Source organism: Bos mutus, chromosome 13, assembly GCF_027580195.1.
Source record: "Bos mutus isolate GX-2022 chromosome 13, NWIPB_WYAK_1.1, whole genome shotgun sequence".
Taxonomy (NCBI): domain Eukaryota; kingdom Metazoa; phylum Chordata; class Mammalia; order Artiodactyla; family Bovidae; genus Bos; species Bos mutus.
The window spans coordinates 35,874,856-35,895,489 of record NC_091629.1 but is presented as its reverse complement, the minus strand read 5'-3'; the positions used below and the strand labels follow the sequence as shown (position 1 = coordinate 35,895,489).

General features: G+C 48.8%; 1 protein-coding gene across 1 annotated transcript; it reads left to right on the top strand.

Moving 5' to 3' along the window:
• Nucleotides 1-10,559: 10,559 nt before the first annotated feature.
• On the top strand, nucleotides 10,560-19,036 carry CDC25B (cell division cycle 25B). Its single transcript, XM_005893958.3, is given in 18 exon segments — nucleotides 10,560-10,846; nucleotides 10,848-10,957; nucleotides 11,755-11,861; nucleotides 12,509-12,560; nucleotides 14,292-14,333; nucleotides 14,488-14,524; nucleotides 14,778-14,900; nucleotides 15,005-15,127; nucleotides 15,318-15,399; nucleotides 15,402-15,451; nucleotides 15,903-15,983; nucleotides 16,102-16,281; nucleotides 16,460-16,555; nucleotides 17,261-17,323; nucleotides 17,466-17,564; nucleotides 17,755-17,888; nucleotides 18,589-18,700; nucleotides 18,855-19,036. Coding segments are annotated over 18 exon segments (1,722 nt in total). The 5' UTR covers nucleotides 10,560-10,756; the 3' UTR covers nucleotides 18,996-19,036.
• The last annotated feature ends 1,598 nt before the right edge of the window (nucleotides 19,037-20,634 follow it).

Genomic DNA, 20,634 nt, shown 5'->3' with positions numbered 1-20,634 from the left:
TCTTTAAGAATTTTCCAGTTTGTTATGATCACACAATCAAAGGCTTTAGCATAGTCAATGAAGCAGAAGTAGATGTTTTTCTGTAATTCTCTTGCTTTTTCTATGATCCAACAGATGGTAGCAATTTGATCTCTGGTTCCTCTGCATTTTCCAAATCAACCTGTACATCTGGAAGTTGTCAGTTCACATACTGTTGAAGCCTAGCTTAAAGGATTTTGAACATTACCTTGCTATCATGTGAAATGAGTGCAATTGTGGTGTAGTTTGAACATTCTTTGGCATCGCCCTTCTTGGGATTGGAATGAAAAGTGACCTTTTCCAGTCATGTGGCCACTGCTGAATTTTCTAAATGCTTCTTTACCTGGCATCAAGTGATGAGAATTTTGCCTTACTGATAAAGTACTGAAAAATTTTTAATGGTTGTATATTGTCCCAACTATGGTTGAATACTAATCAGTGAAGCCTCTTGTTACACATTTAGGTTATTTTTATAAGCAACACTATAGTTTTAAATCTGTTTGATGATAATCCTACAATCCATATATAAACACTGATAACATCTCAGGGGGTCACTTTCTGTGCTGTTCCATGCATTTAGCCATAAATGTATGTGTTTGCACCTATAGAAATAATGTCATGTATGTACATAAGCATACATACATATATACATACATACAAATCCCTAAAACCTCTTCCTTCACCAAATGCATAAAAATGACAAGTTCTTAAAACAATGAATTGTAGTGGGTTTTTTTTTTTTTTAATCTTAAAGTAGCCTGAGGAGTAGGCAGAGAGGAAGGCTGTGATCCAGAGGGACAGGCTGAGGATCTGGAGTTTCGAGGAAATGGCTGTAGACAAAACAGAAAGGAGGACCAAAGACAGTACCCTGGGTTCTCAAAGGTTAAGGGCTCAAGAAAGGCTAACAAGAAATTTGGGAGGAACAGCTAAAGCAGTACGAGGAAATTCACTCTTGTATGCTGTTCTGGAAGTTAAGAGAAGGAAAGTATAACTCACTGTCTTAGTGTGCGTTTCTCTTTTCATATGTGTATTGGCCATCTGAAGCCTGAGAATTTTCTAGTCATATCTTTTGCCTTTGTTTCTCTTGTATTTGTCATCTTGTTGACTTTTGGGAACTCTTCATATGCTCTGAACACAAAATCTTTTCGTATATTGAAAATACTTTCCCAATCTGCCGCTGTCCTTTAACTTAGCCTAAGAAATCTCACAACTGAGCCACTGAGCAACAAATAAGGAATCTCAGATATGAGAATTTAAAAATATCTTTTAAAATAGGCAGGTCTGTCAGTTTTTTCCTTTATTGCTTCTGGATTTTATGTCTTACTTAGAGAGTGTTTCTCTCCCTGCCCCCCTCCTCCCATCTCAAGACATAAAAAATATCCTTCTAATCACAAGGTCCAGAAGAAAACTTGGGAGACTTTTTCTCATAAGAGCCAGATCAGTGCTTGGCCCATAATGGGTTTGTGGTCCCTATGCAGAAGTAAATGTAGATACACCTAGCTGAGGATGTGCGTGCTCAGTTGTTTCAGGCATGTCTGACTCTTTGCAAACCCATGGACTGTAGCTCGCCAGGTTCCTCTGTCCGTAGGATTCTCCAGGCAAGAATACTGGAGTGGATAGCAGGGATCTTCCCGACCCAGGGATCGAACCTGCATCTCTTATGTCTCCTGCACTGGCAGGTGGTTTATTTACCACTAGCGCCACCAGCACTCCTTTCCACAAATCCTCAGGAAAGTCGACGTTCTGGAGGGTTCATCCATGTGCACTGGTGTCCTCCTACCCCTCACCCATCCTGGCTTATATTCAATGTATGTTTGGGTGAAATCACTGTGGCTGAGCCTTTTTTTTATTTTCTACTTTGCTGAATTTTCCAAGTTTTCTTCAATAGCAAATACTACAGGCTCTTGAAAATGAAAATGAAAAGTTTGCTGAGAGGCACAAAGAATAGTGACGAGCTAAGAGGAATGGGTATAGGCCTGGTGGGCAACTTTGAACAGCCTGGGCCAAAAGAAAGGAAGGTGGACTGTAGACTTCCCTAAGGTGGAAAATTGGAAAGATGGCACATTTTCGTCACTTTATAAAGCAATCTCATACTCTTTAGTTATCATCTCCCTATCTACTCCCTGTTCTTTGCCCAGCCCTAAACGACCACTCAATTACTTCCAACTATAGATTTCCCTGTTCTGAACCTTTCATATGAATAGAATCATATGTGTCTTTTATGACTGGCTTCTTTCACTTAGTTTCATGTTTCAAGATTCATCCATTATGTAGCATCTATTAGGACTTCATTATTTTCTTATGGCTGAATAATATTCTGTTGTAGAGATTTATGACATTTTGCCTATCAAAATGTCAGCTTGATGGGCATTTGTGTTGTTTCTACCTTTTGGCAATCATAAATAACTGCTATAAACACTTATTTGCAAGGATATATGTTTTCATCTCTCTTGGGTATATGAGTGGTATTGCTGGGTCTCATGGTAGTTCAGTTCAGCCGCTCAGTCGTGTCCGACTCATTGCAACCCCATGAACCACAGCACACCAGGCCTCCCTGTCCATCACTAACTCCCAGAGTTCACTCAAACTCATGTCCATTGAAACGCTGATTCCATCCAACCATCTCATCCTCTGTCATCCCCTTCTCCTCCTGCCTTCAATCTTTCCCAGCATCGGGGTCTTTTCCAATATGTCAGCTCTTTGCATCAGGTGGCCAAAGTATTGGAGTTTCAACTTCATCATCAGTCCTTCCAATGAACATCCAGGACTGATCTCCTTTAGGATGGACTGGTTGGATCTCCTTGCAGTCCAAGGGACTCTCAAGAGTCTTCCCCAACACACAAAAGCATCAATTCTTTGGTGCTCAGCTTTCTTTATAGTCCAACTCTCACATCCATACATAACTGCTGGAAAAACCATAGCCTTGACTAGACGGACCTTTGTTGGCAAAGTAATGTCTCTGCTTTTCAATATGCTGTCTAGATTGGTCATAACTTTCCTTCCAAGGAGTAAGCGTCTTTTAATTTCATGGCTGCAATCACCATCTGCAGTGATTTTGGAGCCCAGGAAAATAAAGTCAGCCACTGTTTCCACCGTTTCCCCATCTATTTCCCATGAAGTGGTGGGACCGGATGCCATGATCTTCGTTTTCTGAATGTTGAGCTTTAAGCCAACTTTTTCACTCTCCTCTTTCACTTTCATCAAGATGCTCTTTAGTTCTTCTTCCCTTTCTGCCATAAGGGTGGTGTCATGTGCATATCTGAGGTTATTGATATTTCTCCCAGCAATCTTGATTTCAGCTTGTGCTTTCTCCAGCCCAGCGTTTCTCATGATGTACTCTGCATAGAAGTTAAATAAGCAGGGTGACAATATACAGCCTTGACGTACGCCTTTTCCTATTTGGAACCAGTCTGTTGTTCCATGTCCAGTTCTAACTGTTGCTTCCTGACCTGCATACAGGTTTCTCAAGAGGCAGGTCAGGTGGTCTGATATTGCCATCTCTTTCAGAATTTCCCACGGTTTACTGTGATCCACACAGTCAAAGGCTTTGGCATAGTCAATAAAGCAAAAATAGATGTTTTTCTGGAACTCTCTTGCTTTTTTGATGATCCAACCAATGTTGGCAATTTGATCTCTGGTTCCGCCTTTTCTAAAACCAGCTTGAACATCTGGAAGTTCATGGTTCACGTGTTGCTGAAGCCTGGCTTGGAGAATTTTAAGCATTACTTTACTAGTGTGTGCTGCTGCTGCTGCTAAGTCGCTGCAGTCGTGTCCGACTCTGTGCAACCCCATAGATGGCAGCCCACCAGGCTCCACCGCCCCTGGGATTCTCCAGGCAAGAACACTGGAGTGGGTTGCCATCTCCTTCTCCAATGCATGAAAGTGAAAAGTGAAAGTGAAGTCGCTCAGTCATGTCCGACTCTTAGCGACCCCATGGACTGCAGCCTACCAGGCTCCTCCATCCATGAGATTTTCCAGGCAAGAGTACTGGAGTGGGGTGCCATTGCCTTCTCCATACTAGTGTGTGAGATGAGTGCAACTGTGCGGTAGATAGAGCATTCTTTGGCAGTACCTTTCTTTGGGATTGGAATGAAAACTGACCTTTTCCAGTCCTGTGGCCACTGCTGAGTTTTCCACATTTGCTGGCATATTGAGTGCAGCATTTTCACAGCATCATCTTTCAGGATTTGAAATAGCTCAACTGGAATTCCATCACCTCCACTAGCTTTGATAATAGTGATGCTTCTTAAGGGCCACTTGACTTCACATTCCAGGATGTCTGGCTCTAAGTGAGTGATCACACCATTGTGATTATCTGGGTCATGAAGATCTTTCTTGTACAGTTCTTCTGTATGTTCTTGCCACCTCTTCTTAATATCTTCTGCTTCTGTTAGGTCCCTACCATTTCTGTCCTTTATCGAGCCCATCTTTGCATGAAATGTTCCCTTGGTGTCTCTAATTTTCTTGAAGAGATCTCTAGTCTTTCCCATTCTATTGTTTTCATCTATTTCTTTGCATTGATCGCTGAGGAAGGCTTTCTTATCTCTCCTTGCTATTCTTTGGAACTCTGCATTCAAATGGGTATATCTTTCCTTTTCTCCTTTTCTCATGGTAACTTTATGTTTAATCATTTGAGGAATGGCCAGATGGAGATCATGTTCTTTTCCATTCTTTTTTGGCTGCACTCGGTCTTCATTGTGGTATGCAAGTTGGGCTCTTCATTGAGGCATGTGCACTTCTGTAGTTGAGGCCTGTGAGCTCAGTAGAAGTGTTGCTGCATGTGGAATCTTCATTCCCTGAGCGGAGATTGGACCCTGGTCCCCTGCATTGGAAGGCAGATTCTTAACCACTTGGCCACTAGAAACATCCTAGTACTTCTTTTTTAAGTACTTCTTGATTTTTTTAAATTTATTTTATTTGTTTATTTTTGGTTGCTGCCTGTGGGATTTCTCTAGTTGCAGCACGTGGTGTCTACTCTTCATTGCAGTGCACGGGCTTCCAATTGTGGTGGCTTCTCTTGTTGCAGAGCATGCGCTTGAGTAGTTGCCGAGTGTGGGCTCTAGGGCACAGGGCCTCAGTAGTTGTGTTGTGTGGGCTTAGTTGCTCCATGGCACGTGGAATCTTCTGGGACCAGGGATAGAACCCGTGTTCCCTGTGTTGGCCGGAAGATTCTAATCCACTGTACTACCATGTTCTTTTAATTAATGTAAAAATTATACCTGCTCTTTGGAAGATATTTTAAAATACAGAAAAATTTTAGGATAAACCACTTAATTACCATTCATTCCACTGCTCAGAGAATACCCTTGTAGGATACTTATCTGTGCACATTGTTTTTAATGGAACCACACTTGTCATAATATTTTAGCTCATATTATAAATATTTTCTCATATCAATAAATATGTGCATCAATGAGATTCAAAATTCTTTTAGTCTAGGAACGCTTTCTGTAAGAGACCATTTTCCAAAAGCCCAATGGGTAATCATTCTATAATCAGTGGAAAATTCTTAAAGAGATGGGAATACCAGACCATCTTACCTTCCTCCTAAGAAACCTGTATGCAGGTCAAGAAACAACAGAACTGGACATGGAACAACAGGCTGGTTCCAAATTGAGAAAGGAGTACATCACGGCTGTATATTGTCACCCTGCTTATTTAACTTATATGGAGAGTACATCATGTGAAATCCTGGGCTGGATGAAGCACAGGCTGTAATCAAGATTTCTGGGAGAAATATCAATAACCTCAGCTATGCAGATGACACAACCCATATGGCAGAAAGCAAAGAAGAACTGAAAAGCCTCCTGATAAAGGTGAAAGAGGAGAGTGAAAAAGCTGGCTTGACACTCAACATTCAAAGAAAATTAAAAGATCACGGCATCCGGTCCCATCATTTCATGGCAAATGAATGGGGTAACAATGGAAACAGTGACAGACTTTATTTTCTTGGGCTCCAAAATCATTGTGGATGGTGACTACAGCCTTGAAATTAAAAGATGCTTGCTCCTTGGAAGAAAAGCTATGACAAACCTAGACAGCATATTAAAAAGCAGAGACATAATTTTGCAGACAAAGGTCCGTCTAGTCAAAGCTATGGTTTTTCCAGTAGTCATGTATGGATGTGACAGTTGGACTATAAAGACAGCTAAGCACCGAAGAATTGATGCTTTGGAATGGTGGTGTTGGAGAACACTCTTGAGAGTCCCTTGGACTGAAGGAGATCAAACCAGTCAATCCTAAAGGAAATCAACCCTGAATTTTCATTGGAAGGACTGATGCTGAAGCTGAAGCTCCAATAATTTGGCTTCCTGATACAAAGAGCTGACATATTGGAAAAGACCCTGATGCTGGGAAAGATTGAAGGCAGGAGGAGAAGGGGATGACAGAGAATGAGATGGTTGGATGGCATCACCGACTCCATGGACGTGAATTCCAGTGAGCTCCAGGAAATGGTGAAGGACAGGGAAGCCTAGCATGCTACAGTCCATGGGGTCACCGAGTCAGACACGACTGAGTGACTGAACAAGAATTATTGGGCCTGCCAGGTGTCAAGCATCCCTAGCCTCCCAATGCCTGCTCTCTAGATGCTTCAGGTATTGCACAGTGTAGGGGAACCACCTCATTGCCCTAGGCCCCTATTGAAGGACACTCAGCTTGCTCTTCATTTTTCATTGTTATTCAATATTATAAACATACATCTGTATGTACCTTTATCATCTTAAGAGAAATTTCTAGAAGTAGGATATTGGGGTTAGAGAGACCAACCTCGGGCTTGGGCCTATTTAAGGTACTGGGAGACGGGGGAGAGGTAAATGATCTGCTACCTGTTCTTCAAAAACTCAGTCAGCTTCAGAAAATGAGATTTAGGAAAAGGAAAAGAAGATTTCAATAAACCCCATTCTGTCCAGCAGTTTCTCTTTAGGAATTCATTCTGTGCATATCTGTTGCATCATTTAAAAGCTAATAAATGTACAGCATTAGGGAATTGAGTAAATATATCTTCAAATAAAAGAAAGCAAGGTATAAAACATTGTTTTTTATACTGTTTGTAGATTTATAAAAATATGGTCATACAATTGAATATATAGATACACACTGACCACTAGAGTAGCCCATTAAGGCTACTGAGCACTTGAAATATGGCAGTTCCAAACTGAGATGTGCTGTGCGTGTAAGATGCACATTGGACTTTGAAGGCTTAGTATCAGAAAAAAAAGTATGTAAAACATTTCATTAACAATTTTTATATTGATAACATGTTGAAATGATAACTTTAAAATCCATTACATTAGGGACTTCCCTGGTGGTCGCTAGCAAAGTAATGCTCAAAATTATCCAAGTGAGGCTCCAACAGTACATGAACTGAAAACTTCCAAATATTCAAGCTAGATTTAGAGAAGGCAGAGGAACCAGCGATCAAATTGCCAACTTCTGTGGGATCATAGAAAAAGCAAGAGAGTTCCAGAAAAACATATACTTCTGCTTTATTGACTATGCCAAAGCCTTTGACTGTGTGGATCACAACAAACTATGGAAAATTCTGAAAGAGATGGCAATACCAGACCACCTTACCTGCCTCCTGAGAAATCTGTATGCAGGTCAAGAAGCAACAGTTAGAACTGGACATGGAACAATGGACTGGTTCCAAACTGGAAAGGAGTATGTCAAGGCTGTATATTGTCACCCTGCTTATATAACATATGCAGAGTACATCATGTGAAATGCCAGACTGGATGAAGCACAAGCTGGAATCAAGATTGCTAGGAAAAATATCAGTAACCTCAGATACACAAATGACACCACCCTTATGGCCGAAAGTGAAGAGTAAGTAAAGAGCCTCTTGATGAAAATGAAAGAGGAGAGTGAAAAAGCTGGCTTAATACTCAACATTCAAAAAACAAAGATCATGGCATCCAGTCCCATCACTTCATGGCAAATAAATGGAGTAACAATGGAAACAGCGACAGACTTTATTTTCTTGGGCTCCAAAATCACTGCAGATGGTGACTGCAGCCATGAAATTAAAAGACGCTTGGTCCTTGGAAGAAAAGCTATGACAAACCTTGCTGCTGCTGCTGCTAAGTCGCTTCAGTCATGTCCAACTCTGTGCGACCCCAGAGACGGCAGCCCACCTGTCCCTGGGGTTCTCAAAGCAAGAACACTGGAGTGGGTTGCCATTTCCTTCTCCAATGCATCAAAGTGAAAAGTGAAAGTGAAGTCGCTCAGTCGTGTCCGACTCTTAGCGACCCCATGGACTGCAGCCTACCAGGCTCCTCCGTCCATGTGATTTTCCAGGCAGGAGTACTGGAGTGGGGTGCCATTGCCTTCTCCGAAGACAAACCTTGAGAGCTTATTAAAAAGCGGAGACATTACTTTGTGGATAAAGGTCCATCTAGTCAAAACTATGGTTTTTCCAGTAGTCATGTATGGATGTGAGAGTTGGACCATAACAAAATCTGAGTGTGAAGAATTGATGCCTTGAACTGTGGTGCTGGAGAACACTCTTGAGAGTCCCTTGGACTGCAAGGAGATCAAACCAGTCAATCCTAAAGGAAATCAACCCTGAATATTTACTGAAGAACTGATGCTGAAGTGGAAGCTCCAATACTTCGGCTACCTCATGAGAAGAACTGACTCATTGGAAAAGACCCTGATATTGGGAAAGATGGAAGGCAGGCAGAGAAGGTGATGACAGAGGATGAGATGGTTGGAAGGCATCACTGACTCAATGGACATGAGTTTGAGCAGGCTCTGGGAGATGGTGATGGACAGGGAAGCCTGGCGTGCTGCAGTCCATGGGGTCACAAAGAGTTGAACATGGCTGAGCGACTGAACTGACTGACTGGTGGTCCCTGTGCCTGGGACTCCACGCTCCCAATGTGTAGGGGTGATAGGTTTGGTCCCTGGTTGGGGACCTGGATCCTACATGCCATGGCTGAAGATCCTCCATGCCACAGCAAAGATCCAAGATCCCACATGCTCCAATTGAGAGCTTACATAATCAAATAAATAAATAAAAACATTAAAAGTTCTCAAGCTGAAATTAAAAACAATATATTAGGTTAAATAAAATATTAAAGTTTCATCTGTTTCTTGTTACTTTTAAAAATTTGCCTACTAGAAAATTTTAAATTACCTACGTGTCTCCCATTTTGTTTCTATTGCCTAGGGCTGTTTAGACTAAACTCTGGAAGAATACGCAACACATTCACTATAGTGACTGGGGAAGGGTCCTGAAGATTTGTCTGGGGTTCATGATCTACTTTTGTCACATCCCCGCCCTTCTCATCCCTCTCAGATGGGACTGGGGCCTTCTCATTCCCTTCTTCCATGTTTCTCCTGGCCTGCCCCAGCCCCCAATGCCAGGCTCTCCTTTCTGCCACCCCCCTCCCACCCCTGCTACTGCTCCTTGGCCTGAAGGATTGGAGCTGTATGGGAAGGGGCTCAAGGCTGCAGTGCCAGCATTCTTGAGCTGTGACTTGATAAGCTGGAGGCCACTTCTTCCCTGGAGAGATGGGGTGCAAAAACAGCTTGCTCCCCACTAGTTTTTGACTGCAGCCTTCCCACCACAGTCAAGGACAGTGAGCTCACTAGCAGGTAATCAGATAATTAGAAGATGCTCAGTTAAAACCAGTGACAAATTCAGCCCTCCTGATCAAAGAAACACCAATTAAACATTGGCACCAAATTAGCCAAACCATCAATAGGCATTCCATAACTGGGTTCGGAGATTGCTGACACCCTCCTTTGTCCTCACTGCCAAAACTCACGACTAGACCAATCATTAGAGCCTCCTCTGGAGCTGCCGGCAAAAACTGGGCAGCTTGGGATCACATCTAACCGGGGACCCCCGGAAACACTGGCTAGTTATGTGTCGGCCCCCACCACGGGTCCACTTCCAGCACTGGGGGCTCCCCGTGGGAATTACCCTTGGGGCCGCCCCAGGAGCTGCCAGTCGCGGGGTCAGGGAAGCTGGGAGAGTAGATGTATCTAGGGTGAATCTCAGCTCTACCATCTGCACAATCATGTGACCTTGAACGAGTTAATGAACTTCTCTACGCCTCATCGTCTCTGTCGGTAAAGTGGAAAGGCGAACACACACCGCACTGCACAGCTGTATTCCGCAGATTCCTGGAATGGAGGCTATCATGATGCCAGCCGGTACATGTAAGTGATGTTAAACGGTGGGGTCCCTCTGAGGCTACTCTAGAGAGTTTTTGCATCTCCTGAGGCCCTCTTTGCTGGAGGGGTGGGTAGCTCCAAACCACATACTGAGAATCGGAATTTGAGAAGCACGGCTCCTTGAACCCTGGCTGGGAGGGAGTGCCAGGGTTAATTCCTTGATTCCTCTACCCGACTCAAAGCCTGGAACTGGGTGAGGCCGGGCTGGTCCAGCCTCCGCGCCTTCCAACATAGTAGCCCCGCCCTCTGTCCCGCCTCTCTTCTTTACTGCGCCCCCATTGGTGGCGTCCGGCGGCGCGGCCGCTGTTATTTTTCGAATATATAAGAAGGTGGAGGTGGCAGCCTCTGCTAGAGGCTTCCTGGGCTGGTAGCCTGTCCCCGTGTCCCTCCTCCCTTCCCCACCCTCCCCACTTCCCTCTCCTCTCTCGCTCCTGCCCCTTTGCTCTTCCTCCCTCCCTTCCCTTCCACCCCGGGCCGGCTCCCTACCTCGTCCAGGCCAGCTGTGCCCGGCGTCTGTTGGTCGCCCTAAGCCAGGCCCGCCCGCCCCACCGCGATGGAGCTGCCCCAGCCGGAGTCCGTGGCAGGCTCGGCTCTCAGTCCGGCCGGCATGCGCGGTGGCGCCCAGCGTCCTGGCCACCTCCCGAGGCCTCCGGCTGGGGGCTCATGGCCTCCTGGGGTCCCCGGAGCGCGCGGCCGCTTCTTCTCCGGTCACCACCCTCACCCAGACTATGCACCACCTCGCTGGGCTCGGCAGGTAGGGGGCCCCAGGGATGCTCGGTGTAGGGTGGGAGGCCCGCACTAGGTTTTGGTCCCAGGCCTCTCCGGAACCCGGCATGGGTGCCAAACGGAGAGGCATCCCAGACACAGCCTGCTTCAAGGCTCAGGACCGAGCTGTGCTGCTCACACCCTCCAGGTGACTTGTTCTTGGCTGCCACATTCTCTGGAGACCCTCTTCCCCACCTCCACCATGCTGCCTCCCTAATCTTGGCTCAAATCTCCACCATTTTGCCCCAGGCAGGGGATCCTGAGCCTGGACGGGGAATTTGAGGGTGGTCCTGTTCCCTCTACCCTCAGTTCTTTCCTGGGGTAAAGGGGTTAAACACTGGTCCTGTTCCCTGAGCAAGTTTGCAGCTCCAGGCTGGGTTGTCCTTGAAGCAATAAAGGCCAAAGGCTTGGCCATTCCTCCAGAAAGGCTTGTGGGTGGGTAGGGACCTTTAGAGTTTAGGGGATGGCCCTCTAGGGCTGTCTGCTGCCCCACCATTCCTCAGGATGGTCCCAGCCCAACTCCTTGCTCTTGCTCTGGGTTCACCTTCCCTGCACCCAGGAGAACCTTTAATCAATCAACAAAGAGAAGACATTAGGGCTTCTGTAGAAGGCCTGAGAAGAGGGTAGATCCTTGATGCCATCACCTCCTTGAGACAGTGCAGTGACTGGAAGGGCACTTCAGAGGTTGGGGGGAGTGGGCGGTGGTGTTGGTGGGAACATGGGCCAGCCAACCCTTGAGCCCCACATTTACCTTTCTCCTTCCCTGGGTCCCTGCTCCCTTCCCAGCGAGACCCCAAAGAGTCAGGTAGGCAGCCTGCTCACATGCCTATCCCTGTCCCGTCGGGCGTCTGAATCCTCCCTGTCGTCTGAGTCCTCTGAATCTTCTGATGCAGGTGAGGCCCAGGGGTGCCAGGGGAGTTTGGGGGGCTACCTGAGCCTCCCTACTTCCCTGCTGATCAGACTAACATCCTCACCACAACCTGATGGGACCCCGGCAGCCTCCCCCTGCCCACTTCTGGTGGGGCATGCCACAGCCGGCATAGACTGGTTGAGCGATGGGTGCTGGGTGGGGTCCTCCAAGGGAGATGAAATCTTACTATTTAAAACTAGGCACCGAAGTCCTAAACCACAGCCCCACCTGGGAGGCAATTAGGCTGAAAATCTGTCATTTTATAACATTCACTTGCCTTCGGCTTTAACTTTCATTAAAAGCTGTAATCTCTTCTAGAACAAATTATTTTAAATCAGTTCAAGAAAAATGCTTAGCAGAATTTTGGTTTAAAGCCTAAACTTTAGGCTTTAAAGTTTCCATAGTAATAGGCGATTCCAGCAAGAATAGTAAATAGGGAATGGAGCCCTGTGTAACTTGGCCATGTGTCAGCCCTTGGGGTCTATGGGTGGATTTTGTTTCAGTTTTTAATGTATCAAGACCTAAGATAAAAACGGGTTTTCCCCCCTTCTCTGAATAGTGTTGGGACATGGTAGGGAAAAGTGTGCAGGAAATGCCACCACTTTCAAACCAAGGCACTCTGTCTCTCAGGTCTGTGCATGGACTCTCCCAGCCCTATGGACCCCAACATGGCAGAGCAGACGTGAGTAGAGAAGAGGGACCACACGGTCAAGGAGGGGAACCTGCCCTTGAGAATCTTAGTTCCACCCTAAACTCACTAGGGGAGCTTGGGAGAGCAAACAGACCTCCCTAAACCCTTGTATAGGGGCACTAATTGACCTTTCCATGTCCTGGCATTCTGCTTGTCTCAGGGAAGGGTCTACTATCATGGGAGCAGCTTAGAATGGGTTCAGGACAGTAGCCACAGGGAGCCTCTTGTGGGAATACAGGACTGTATGTGCCCTTTCTGCCTATGCACATATTTTTCTTTCCTGTGAATTATCAAAATTTTAAAATATGGTCCAACTAATTCAAAGTTTTTAATTTACTCTAGGCCAAACAAAACAGTTGCTGCAAGCTGGTTTGGCCCTTGGCCCTCCTATCAGTCACCACTGGTTTCAGTGACATTTCATCCGCTGGCCAACCCTTGGACCAGGCCCTTTGTGAAGGAGAGTGGAGAAGTTGAGGGGCTCTGCTCAACACAGTTCTCTGCTTCTTGGTTGTGGGGCAGGAGTAGTACCTTCCAGAGCACAGCTGTTCCCATCCAGCTGTTCAGGCCCCAGAAGGGAGAGCAGGCGTTACTGGGAACAACGGGCAAACCCGGCCTGGGCTGAGCGACTGTGGATTTGGGTTTAGGGCGGTGGCTGTCTTTCCTCCCACTGCCTTTGATCAGACTGGGCTGGGCTGCAGGTTTGTTCATAAACAGGAAATGGGGAGAGCATTGGGTGGTGGTGTGGGGACTGCAGGTTGGGTTTTGATGATAACACAGAGCTGAACCTGCTTTACCCCTAGGGGCCCAGGTGCAGACTGAAAACCAAGCCAATTAAATTGGTCATCCTGGTGCCAGGTTGGCTGCATACAGCCACCCTGCCCCACCTGGGTGAGGGGTGGGGGGGCTATCCTCCTGACACTTTAGCCCTCAGTTTCCCACCACCAACACTGCACCTGCCTTAACAGTTACACAGAAAGAGGTGTGTGTGTGTGTGTACACAGAGACACACAAAAGCCCTGCCTGGCAGGTGGTCTCTGGTAACATAGCTAGGCTCAGAAGGAACATCTGTTGGAATTCTTTGCCTGCTGGTCTCTTCTAAGGCAGGAGGAGGGGGTGGAACAGAGGCTGGGTTCTAAAATTCCACAGGAGGGAGGAGAGGTTATGACCTTGGACATTTGTCACTAGGGGGTCTGACATGGCAGACCAGGGCTGATCCAGGGGCACACTGAACCAGCCCCCTGTCCTGGAGGAGCCAGGACTATCCCACACAAGGGGAGGGAAGCCCTGCCTTGCTGGTATCCAGGCCCTGCAGACACCCACATGTTCAGGACAAGGCCTGTCATGGGATGGATGGATGCCTTTCCTGGCAGCCATATGGCCCTGCTGAGGTGATTTGCATACAGGTGGAAGGCCTGTGGGCAGGCTTGTGAGACCGTTGCCTTGGTAACTCCTCAGCTACCCCAAGACCTACCCCAGCTGTCTCTGTCACTGCCATTCTTCAGGCTTCTTCCATTCAGGGCAGCTTTTAAAATCCCAGGCTGCCTCTTATCTCCCTCTTCCCCTATACCTGGGCCCATGATAGGTGCTGCATTCTTCCTACCTCCTCTTTCCCCTGGCCTGAGCTCTGGCTCCCCTGGGCCTTGTGGACTGAGGACCCAAGGCTGGGGATAGGCAATGGGCTGTGAGGAGACCTAGGTTGAATGGGACCCTTCTCTGTCCTAGGTTTGAACAGGCCATCCAGGCAGCCAGCCGAGTTATTCAAAAGTAAGTGCTCTGGCCTTCGTTGCACAGGCTCCCTGCCCCGTGTGGGTGGAATAGGCCCCAGGATGTACAGGGCTCTGTGGTGGAGGGGCACCCTGCGTGTTCTCTGGCACAGCCTGACTCTCCAGCCCTGAGGTGTCCCTGTTTCCTTCTGCAGTGAGCAGTTTGCCATCCGACGTTTCCAGTCCTTGCCGGTGAGTGTCCTCTGAGGCCCATTGAGAGACTTGGGCCTACTGGCTAGGATTATAGAGGGCAGGAGGGACCTGGATTGATTCTCGGAAGGTCGACTTGAAGCAGTTGGGTGTCCCTTGTCTGGCTATGGGAGATGGGGCTTTGGAGGTGGACAGGGGATCTGGGGGAGTTGGAGCAGAGATGGGAGAAGGTATGGCCTGGGCTGGCACTAGGGGAATGGAGCCTTCTGTACCTACTGCCCTCCTGGCTCTCTAGGGGAGGCTTCTGGGCCACAGTCCTGTGCTACGGAACATCACCAACTCCCAAGCGTCTGGCACCTGGAGGAAGACTGAGGCGTGTGACCAAGCTGCCCACGGCTCTGGGGAGGACAAAGAGAATGTATGTTTCCAGAAGGCCAGAATCGAAGCACTTCAGGGAGAGAGGGGGGCTTACTGGAGTGGTTTTCTGGCATTTGATCATGCATCCCTCTGTATTGCCCACAGGATGGATTTGTCTTCAAGATGCCAGGGAAACTCAAACATCCCAGCCACTCCCGTGCTCTTGGGGAGTGGGCCAGCCGCAGAGAAGCCTTTGCCCAGAGGCCAAGCTCGGCTCCCGACCTGATGGTATACCAGGAGAGCTGACCCCTGCAGGGCAGGCATGCGCGCAGGGCAGGTGCCTGTGAAGGCAGCCTGGGAAACTTGGGGGTGATCCTGAGCCCTGAGGCAGTGGGAACCTTATTTCTCAGAAGGTTAGGGTGGAGACTTGTCTCGGGCCCCATGTTGAGTCTCCTCTGTCTGTTTGTCACCCATGCAGTGTCTCACCCCTGAGAGGAAGATGGAAGTCGAGGAACTGATCCCCCTGGCCCGATGCCAGTTCTCCGTGACCCCTCCACAGGGGCTGTTGAGGAAGACGATGGATTCGTGGATATCCTGGAGACGGACTTAAAGGTAAACAGCCTTGCCTTGTCAGGCCCCCTACCTCTCCCTTCCTGAGATCTCCTGGAAGAGGTAAGCTCTGAGCTCCTACAGCAAGACTATGACCTCATTTCAATGTCAGAACAACTGGAGGTAACTGAGTCACAGCCTGACCTCTGGCCAATCAGAGAAGAGGAAGTGGCTGGTGCTGCAGTGGAGGGTGGATGGGCAGGGCAAAGGGAAGCCTGGTCTTCCTGTATTGCCATGCTTCTCATATCTATGCTAAAGTCCCTCTGGCGAGTGGGGCCCCGCAGTTTCCTGGTCCTGGGGGCTGTCCTGTGTGGCGGTATGAGCAGGGTCACCAAGGGCTGCTGGCCTGGAATTTTGCTGGGAGAACTGGGAAAACCGCCCTGGAGGACTTGGGGCCTTAGGTGTTGGACCTGTGCCTGCGAGTGTGACCATACCCTTGCTGATCTGGCCTCAGGAGAATGATGTAGTTCCCCCAGGCATGGAGAGCCTCATTAGTGCCCCACTGGTCAAGACCTCAGAAAAGGAAGAGGAACAGGTGAGCCCCTGGAGAGGCCCCTCAAAACTTGGGAATGGTGGAGCCCTACCCTCTGAGTGAGACTGGGATGGAAAGCAGGGGCTAGGAATGCTGACCCCAGACCTGCTACCTCTGCCAGGACCTCATCATGTACAGCAAGTGCCAGCGGCTCTTCCGCTCTCCGTCCATGCCCTGCGGTGTGATCCGGCCCATCCTCAAGAGGCTGGAGCGCCCGCAGGACCGGGATCTGCCTGTACAGAACAAGCGGAAAAGGAGCGTGACTCCTCCAGAGGAGGAACTGCAGGAAGCTGAGGAACCCGTGAGTACCCCCGTCCTGGGCTGGGACTAGGCTGGACTGCCACCCTCCAAGTCCACCCTGTAAGCCCGTCTCAGCTGGGTTTGTAGAGGGGGGCAGGGTGCAAGGAAGGGGGATGCTAACCAGACAGGGCACTGAGGGACAGCCTCACCCCTGACCCTGGCTGCCACTTGCCTCACAGAAAGCCCGCATTCTCCGCTCAAAGTCTCTGTGTCATGATGAGATTGAGAATATCCTGGACAGTGACCACCGAGAACTGATCGGGGATTACTCCAAGGTACCAGCAGTGGGACCCTCAGGAGGCTCGGGCCTTTACTATGTGGCCCCTGAGCCCAGCGACTGCTTCAGTGACTCCCACTCTCCCAGAAGCCCCTCATTTTGTCCTTTGCGTCTTATCCTGTAGTCTCACCCAGACTCCTCTCTCTGGCTCTCTTTGATCTCCTATCTCAAATCTGTCCAGGGCATCAGTGGTATCTCCACCTTGGAAAAGATTTCCATCTTGCCGGGGGCCTCCTGGGGCCTGCTTGGCAAAGCATGGGGGCAGGAGGCATGGAGGGTTCATATCCTCTGCTCCCCATCTTCATTTCCCCTTGGAAGGCTGTTTTCTGGGGATCAGACCCTAGAGGCACCTTGGTTGCTATGGGAACCAGACCTTAATTTGAAGTCAAAGCAGATAATTCCCTGGTGGTCCAGTGGCTAAGACTCCATGCTGCCAATGCAGGGGGCCCAGGTTGGATCCCTGGTCAGGGAACTAGATCCCGCATGGCACAACTTAGCGTTCACGTGCTGCAAAAAATCCCACATGCAGCAGTGAAGATCAAAGATCCCATGCAACTAAGACTGGATGCAGCCAAATAAAACAAACAAATAAATATTAAAAAAAGGGAAAGTCAAGCAAGTTTGGCTTTCAGACTTGAGGAAAAACTCATTTTTCTCAGGTTCCTAGTTTTGCCAATGTCACTCTCTCTCACCTTCCCTTCAGGCCTTCCTCCTACAGACTGTGGATGGAAAGCACCAAGACCTCAAGTACATCTCACCAGAAACGGTATGCAGGGATGAGTTATTTTTCAGTGCCTTTGGGACTTCTGTTTGCTTGTTAACCTCCCCTGGAGTCAGGCTACAAGCACTGGGTCAGCCCCTGCCTGCCAGCCTGAACCACTGGGACCCACCTCTGCGGCCTCCTGCAGGTGGTGGCTCTGCTGACAGGCAAGTTCAGCCACATCGTGGAGAAGTTTGTGATTGTTGACTGCAGATACCCCTATGAGTATGAAGGCGGGCACATCAAGGTGAGGCAGGGTGACGGGAGAGGCCCTGAAGACTCATCCAGTTCTGTCCTTCCTCTGCCCAGAGGATGCACTCTCTCATGGGGTAGGATCTGCCCTTCAAGAGGTGGAGTCACTCATCTGAAAGATGGGGACCGCACAGGGCAGGGTCAGCCACGCACAGCTGCGGCCTGACCCCTGGCTTCTCTGGCAGACTGCTGTGAACCTGCCTCTGGAACGGGATGCCGAGACCTTCCTGCTACAGAGCCCCATCACACCCTGCAGCCTGGATAAGAGAATCATCCTCATTTTCCACTGTGAATTTTCATCTGAGCGGGGCCCCCGCATGTGAGTCCTGGCTCCGCCCAGCCAGCTAGTGCTGCTCCTTACCTTCCCTGCTTAGGCTTTCGGGTGCTGGAACCATCCAGTGGCCAAGAGGCGTGAGCCCGGCCCTGGCCCCTCCTTGATCTGGGCCTCTTATCTCACCTTGGAGCTTGGAGCAGACCGTATCCCTGCTTCCCTGTGCATGGCACTGTCCTCCTGTCTCCTCTCATCCTTTCCGTCAGGCCTCCCATCTTCCCTCTGTCCATTGCCGCCATCTCCACAAAACCTAATTCTAACTCTCCAGCGGTGTCCTTAAAATCCAAAGGCCCTGTCCCAGTCCTCAGTGATGCTGGCCCTTCCAGGGTTCGATTGTTCTTTCCTCTCTCCATCTCCTCACCCAGCCTTGTCCAGACCTTCTGACTCTTACCTCTTGAACTTGGTTCACTTGTCTCCCTTCTGCCTCCACTTTCCTGGCCCAGAAGAAATGTCTCGGACAGAGATTGTGTAACTGTCTTCTGAACACAGAGCCCCTTTGATTTGCCTTTTTCTGTCTCCCCAACCTCTTGTGAACCCAGTTAGCCAGACTGAACTAAAAGTGTTCTTGTGGCTGACATTCCTGCACTCAAGCCTTCTGTGGTTCCCAGAGGAGTGGCTGCGTGGAGCAGGTCCCCTGATACATCCCACTGTACAACCAGCTCTCACCCCACACCCCTACTGGTCGCAGGTGCCGTTTCATCAGGGAACGAGACAGAGCCTCCAACGACTACCCCAGCCTCTACTATCCTGAGATGTATATCCTCAAAGGCGGCTACAAGGACTTCTTCCCACAGCACCCGGTACCACGGGTTGGGGTGGCCATAGCATCCGTGGGAGGTTTGGGCTACAGGGAAAGGGGTTGACCAGGCAGTAGCCCTCGGATAAGGGAGGATAGAGTCCTCTCTGAAGTTGCCCAGGTCCCCATGTTGATTGCCCCATCCCATCCTGCCCTAGACCTTCTGTGAGCCTCAAGACTACCGGCCCATGAACCATGAGGACTTCAAGGATGAAATGAAGACCTTCCGCCTCAAGACACGCAGCTGGGCTGGCGAGCGGAGCCGGCGAGAGCTTTGCAGCCGCCTGCAGGACCAGTGAAGGGCCAGCAACTGTCCCACCCGCCTTCCTTGCTTTGTGCGGCCCTGTGGCCTCCGGGGCTGAGGGTCTGCTGTCCAGGGAAAAGATGGTGAGGGCGTCCTGTCTGCCTGCACCAGCCCTGATCCTCTGTCTCACTCCAGTCGTGTTCCGTATCCTGGTGACACCCCCATCCTCACTCCAGGAGAGCCCAGCCTGCTGACTAAGTGAAATTGGATTAAGTCTAGCTCAAAGGAAGTATTTGTGTCTAACAGGAGCCTTTTTGGTGTCTTTTTCTTCCTTGTTTGGGTTAACCCTTTGTCTTGCTGTATTCAGAAAAGCCTCTTTTTTCCTAAGAGCTTTGTTTATATGTATGTGGCTGAGAGAAAGCTCCAGCCTCCTAGAAGGAGCCACCGCTACCCTCGGAGTTAGCACCATGTCCCAGGTGCTAACATACTCCTAAGTGTGTGTGCCAAACTCCCTTCTCCTTCCCGTCTCTTCATGTGAACATCTCCAGCACAGGCACGAGCTCTTCCTCTTTCCTGTTTCAGTGTTATTTGTATGTTTGATCTCTTTTTTTTTTTCCATCTCAGGATAGTTACAGGCTAAGGTTTAGGTTTTCCCTGTCCAGTTGTTAAAGATACAAACATTCATAACCCACTTGGCCCTGGCTTCTGTGGCTCGGAAAGGGATGTTATTATCCATGGAGGCCCCTAGGTGAGGGTTAAGGCCTGCATCCTGAGCCCACTGGAAACCTAGCCCTCACTGCTGTGAACCCTGGGGGCTGAACCCACGTCAGAACTTGCTGCTGTCTCGTCACAGATGGACAGATGGACAAATGGAAGTGTGGATGGATAGTGGGTGCATGGATGGCCATAGACCCACAATGCCTTGTCCACAAACCACTGAACTGAGGCATTTCAGTGAGTGTGACTGCCTGCAGCAGGAGTATACATGTGCCTGTCTGTGTGAACAAAATCTTTACACTTTTAAGATTTGGAGATTATTCAAAAGGAAATTTTATGAAAGCAGCTAAACTAAGGCCAGCCACTTCTGGATTCTGAATCTTGGGAAATGGGCAGGGCTTCTTGAAGGCTCTGCTGAGTCATCTAGAAGGGTCTTGGTTCAATAAAGCACTGAGCAAGCTGAGTAAGTAGCATTGTGTCCTGTGGAGCCCTTAATAAGACTATGGCAGACCCTGATGGTGGAATACAGCAGAGGCAAGTCTCCGGATTGGGGCTGGAAGACTCCTGGGGAGGTGGCCTCATACCCTCTTCCCAAGTCTTGCCAAGATTTTGGATTCAGCCTCCCTGTTCCCCTCATCTGGCTTCTCAAGCACTTCTGGGGTCCATCTTCCTAAACTAGCTCTCCATTCCTAAATTCTGCACCAAGAAGGCAAGAATGATGTCATCAAGTCTGTTCTCTAGAACTGTCAGTGGCTCACCATTGCCTTCAGAAACTTAAAAGTCTCAGCCTTTAGGACCTAGACCCTCTGCTGCCTCATTCCTCACCTCTCGCTGAATTAAATCCCCCATAGTTGCTCTTCACATTTTCTTGTCCTTGCATCTGCAATATGCTCAGGAATGCTCTCCTCAAGCTGCTATTTCTCTTAAGATTCAATTTCAAATGTTAATGCCTCCCAGAAGCCTCCCTGCTCTATTAG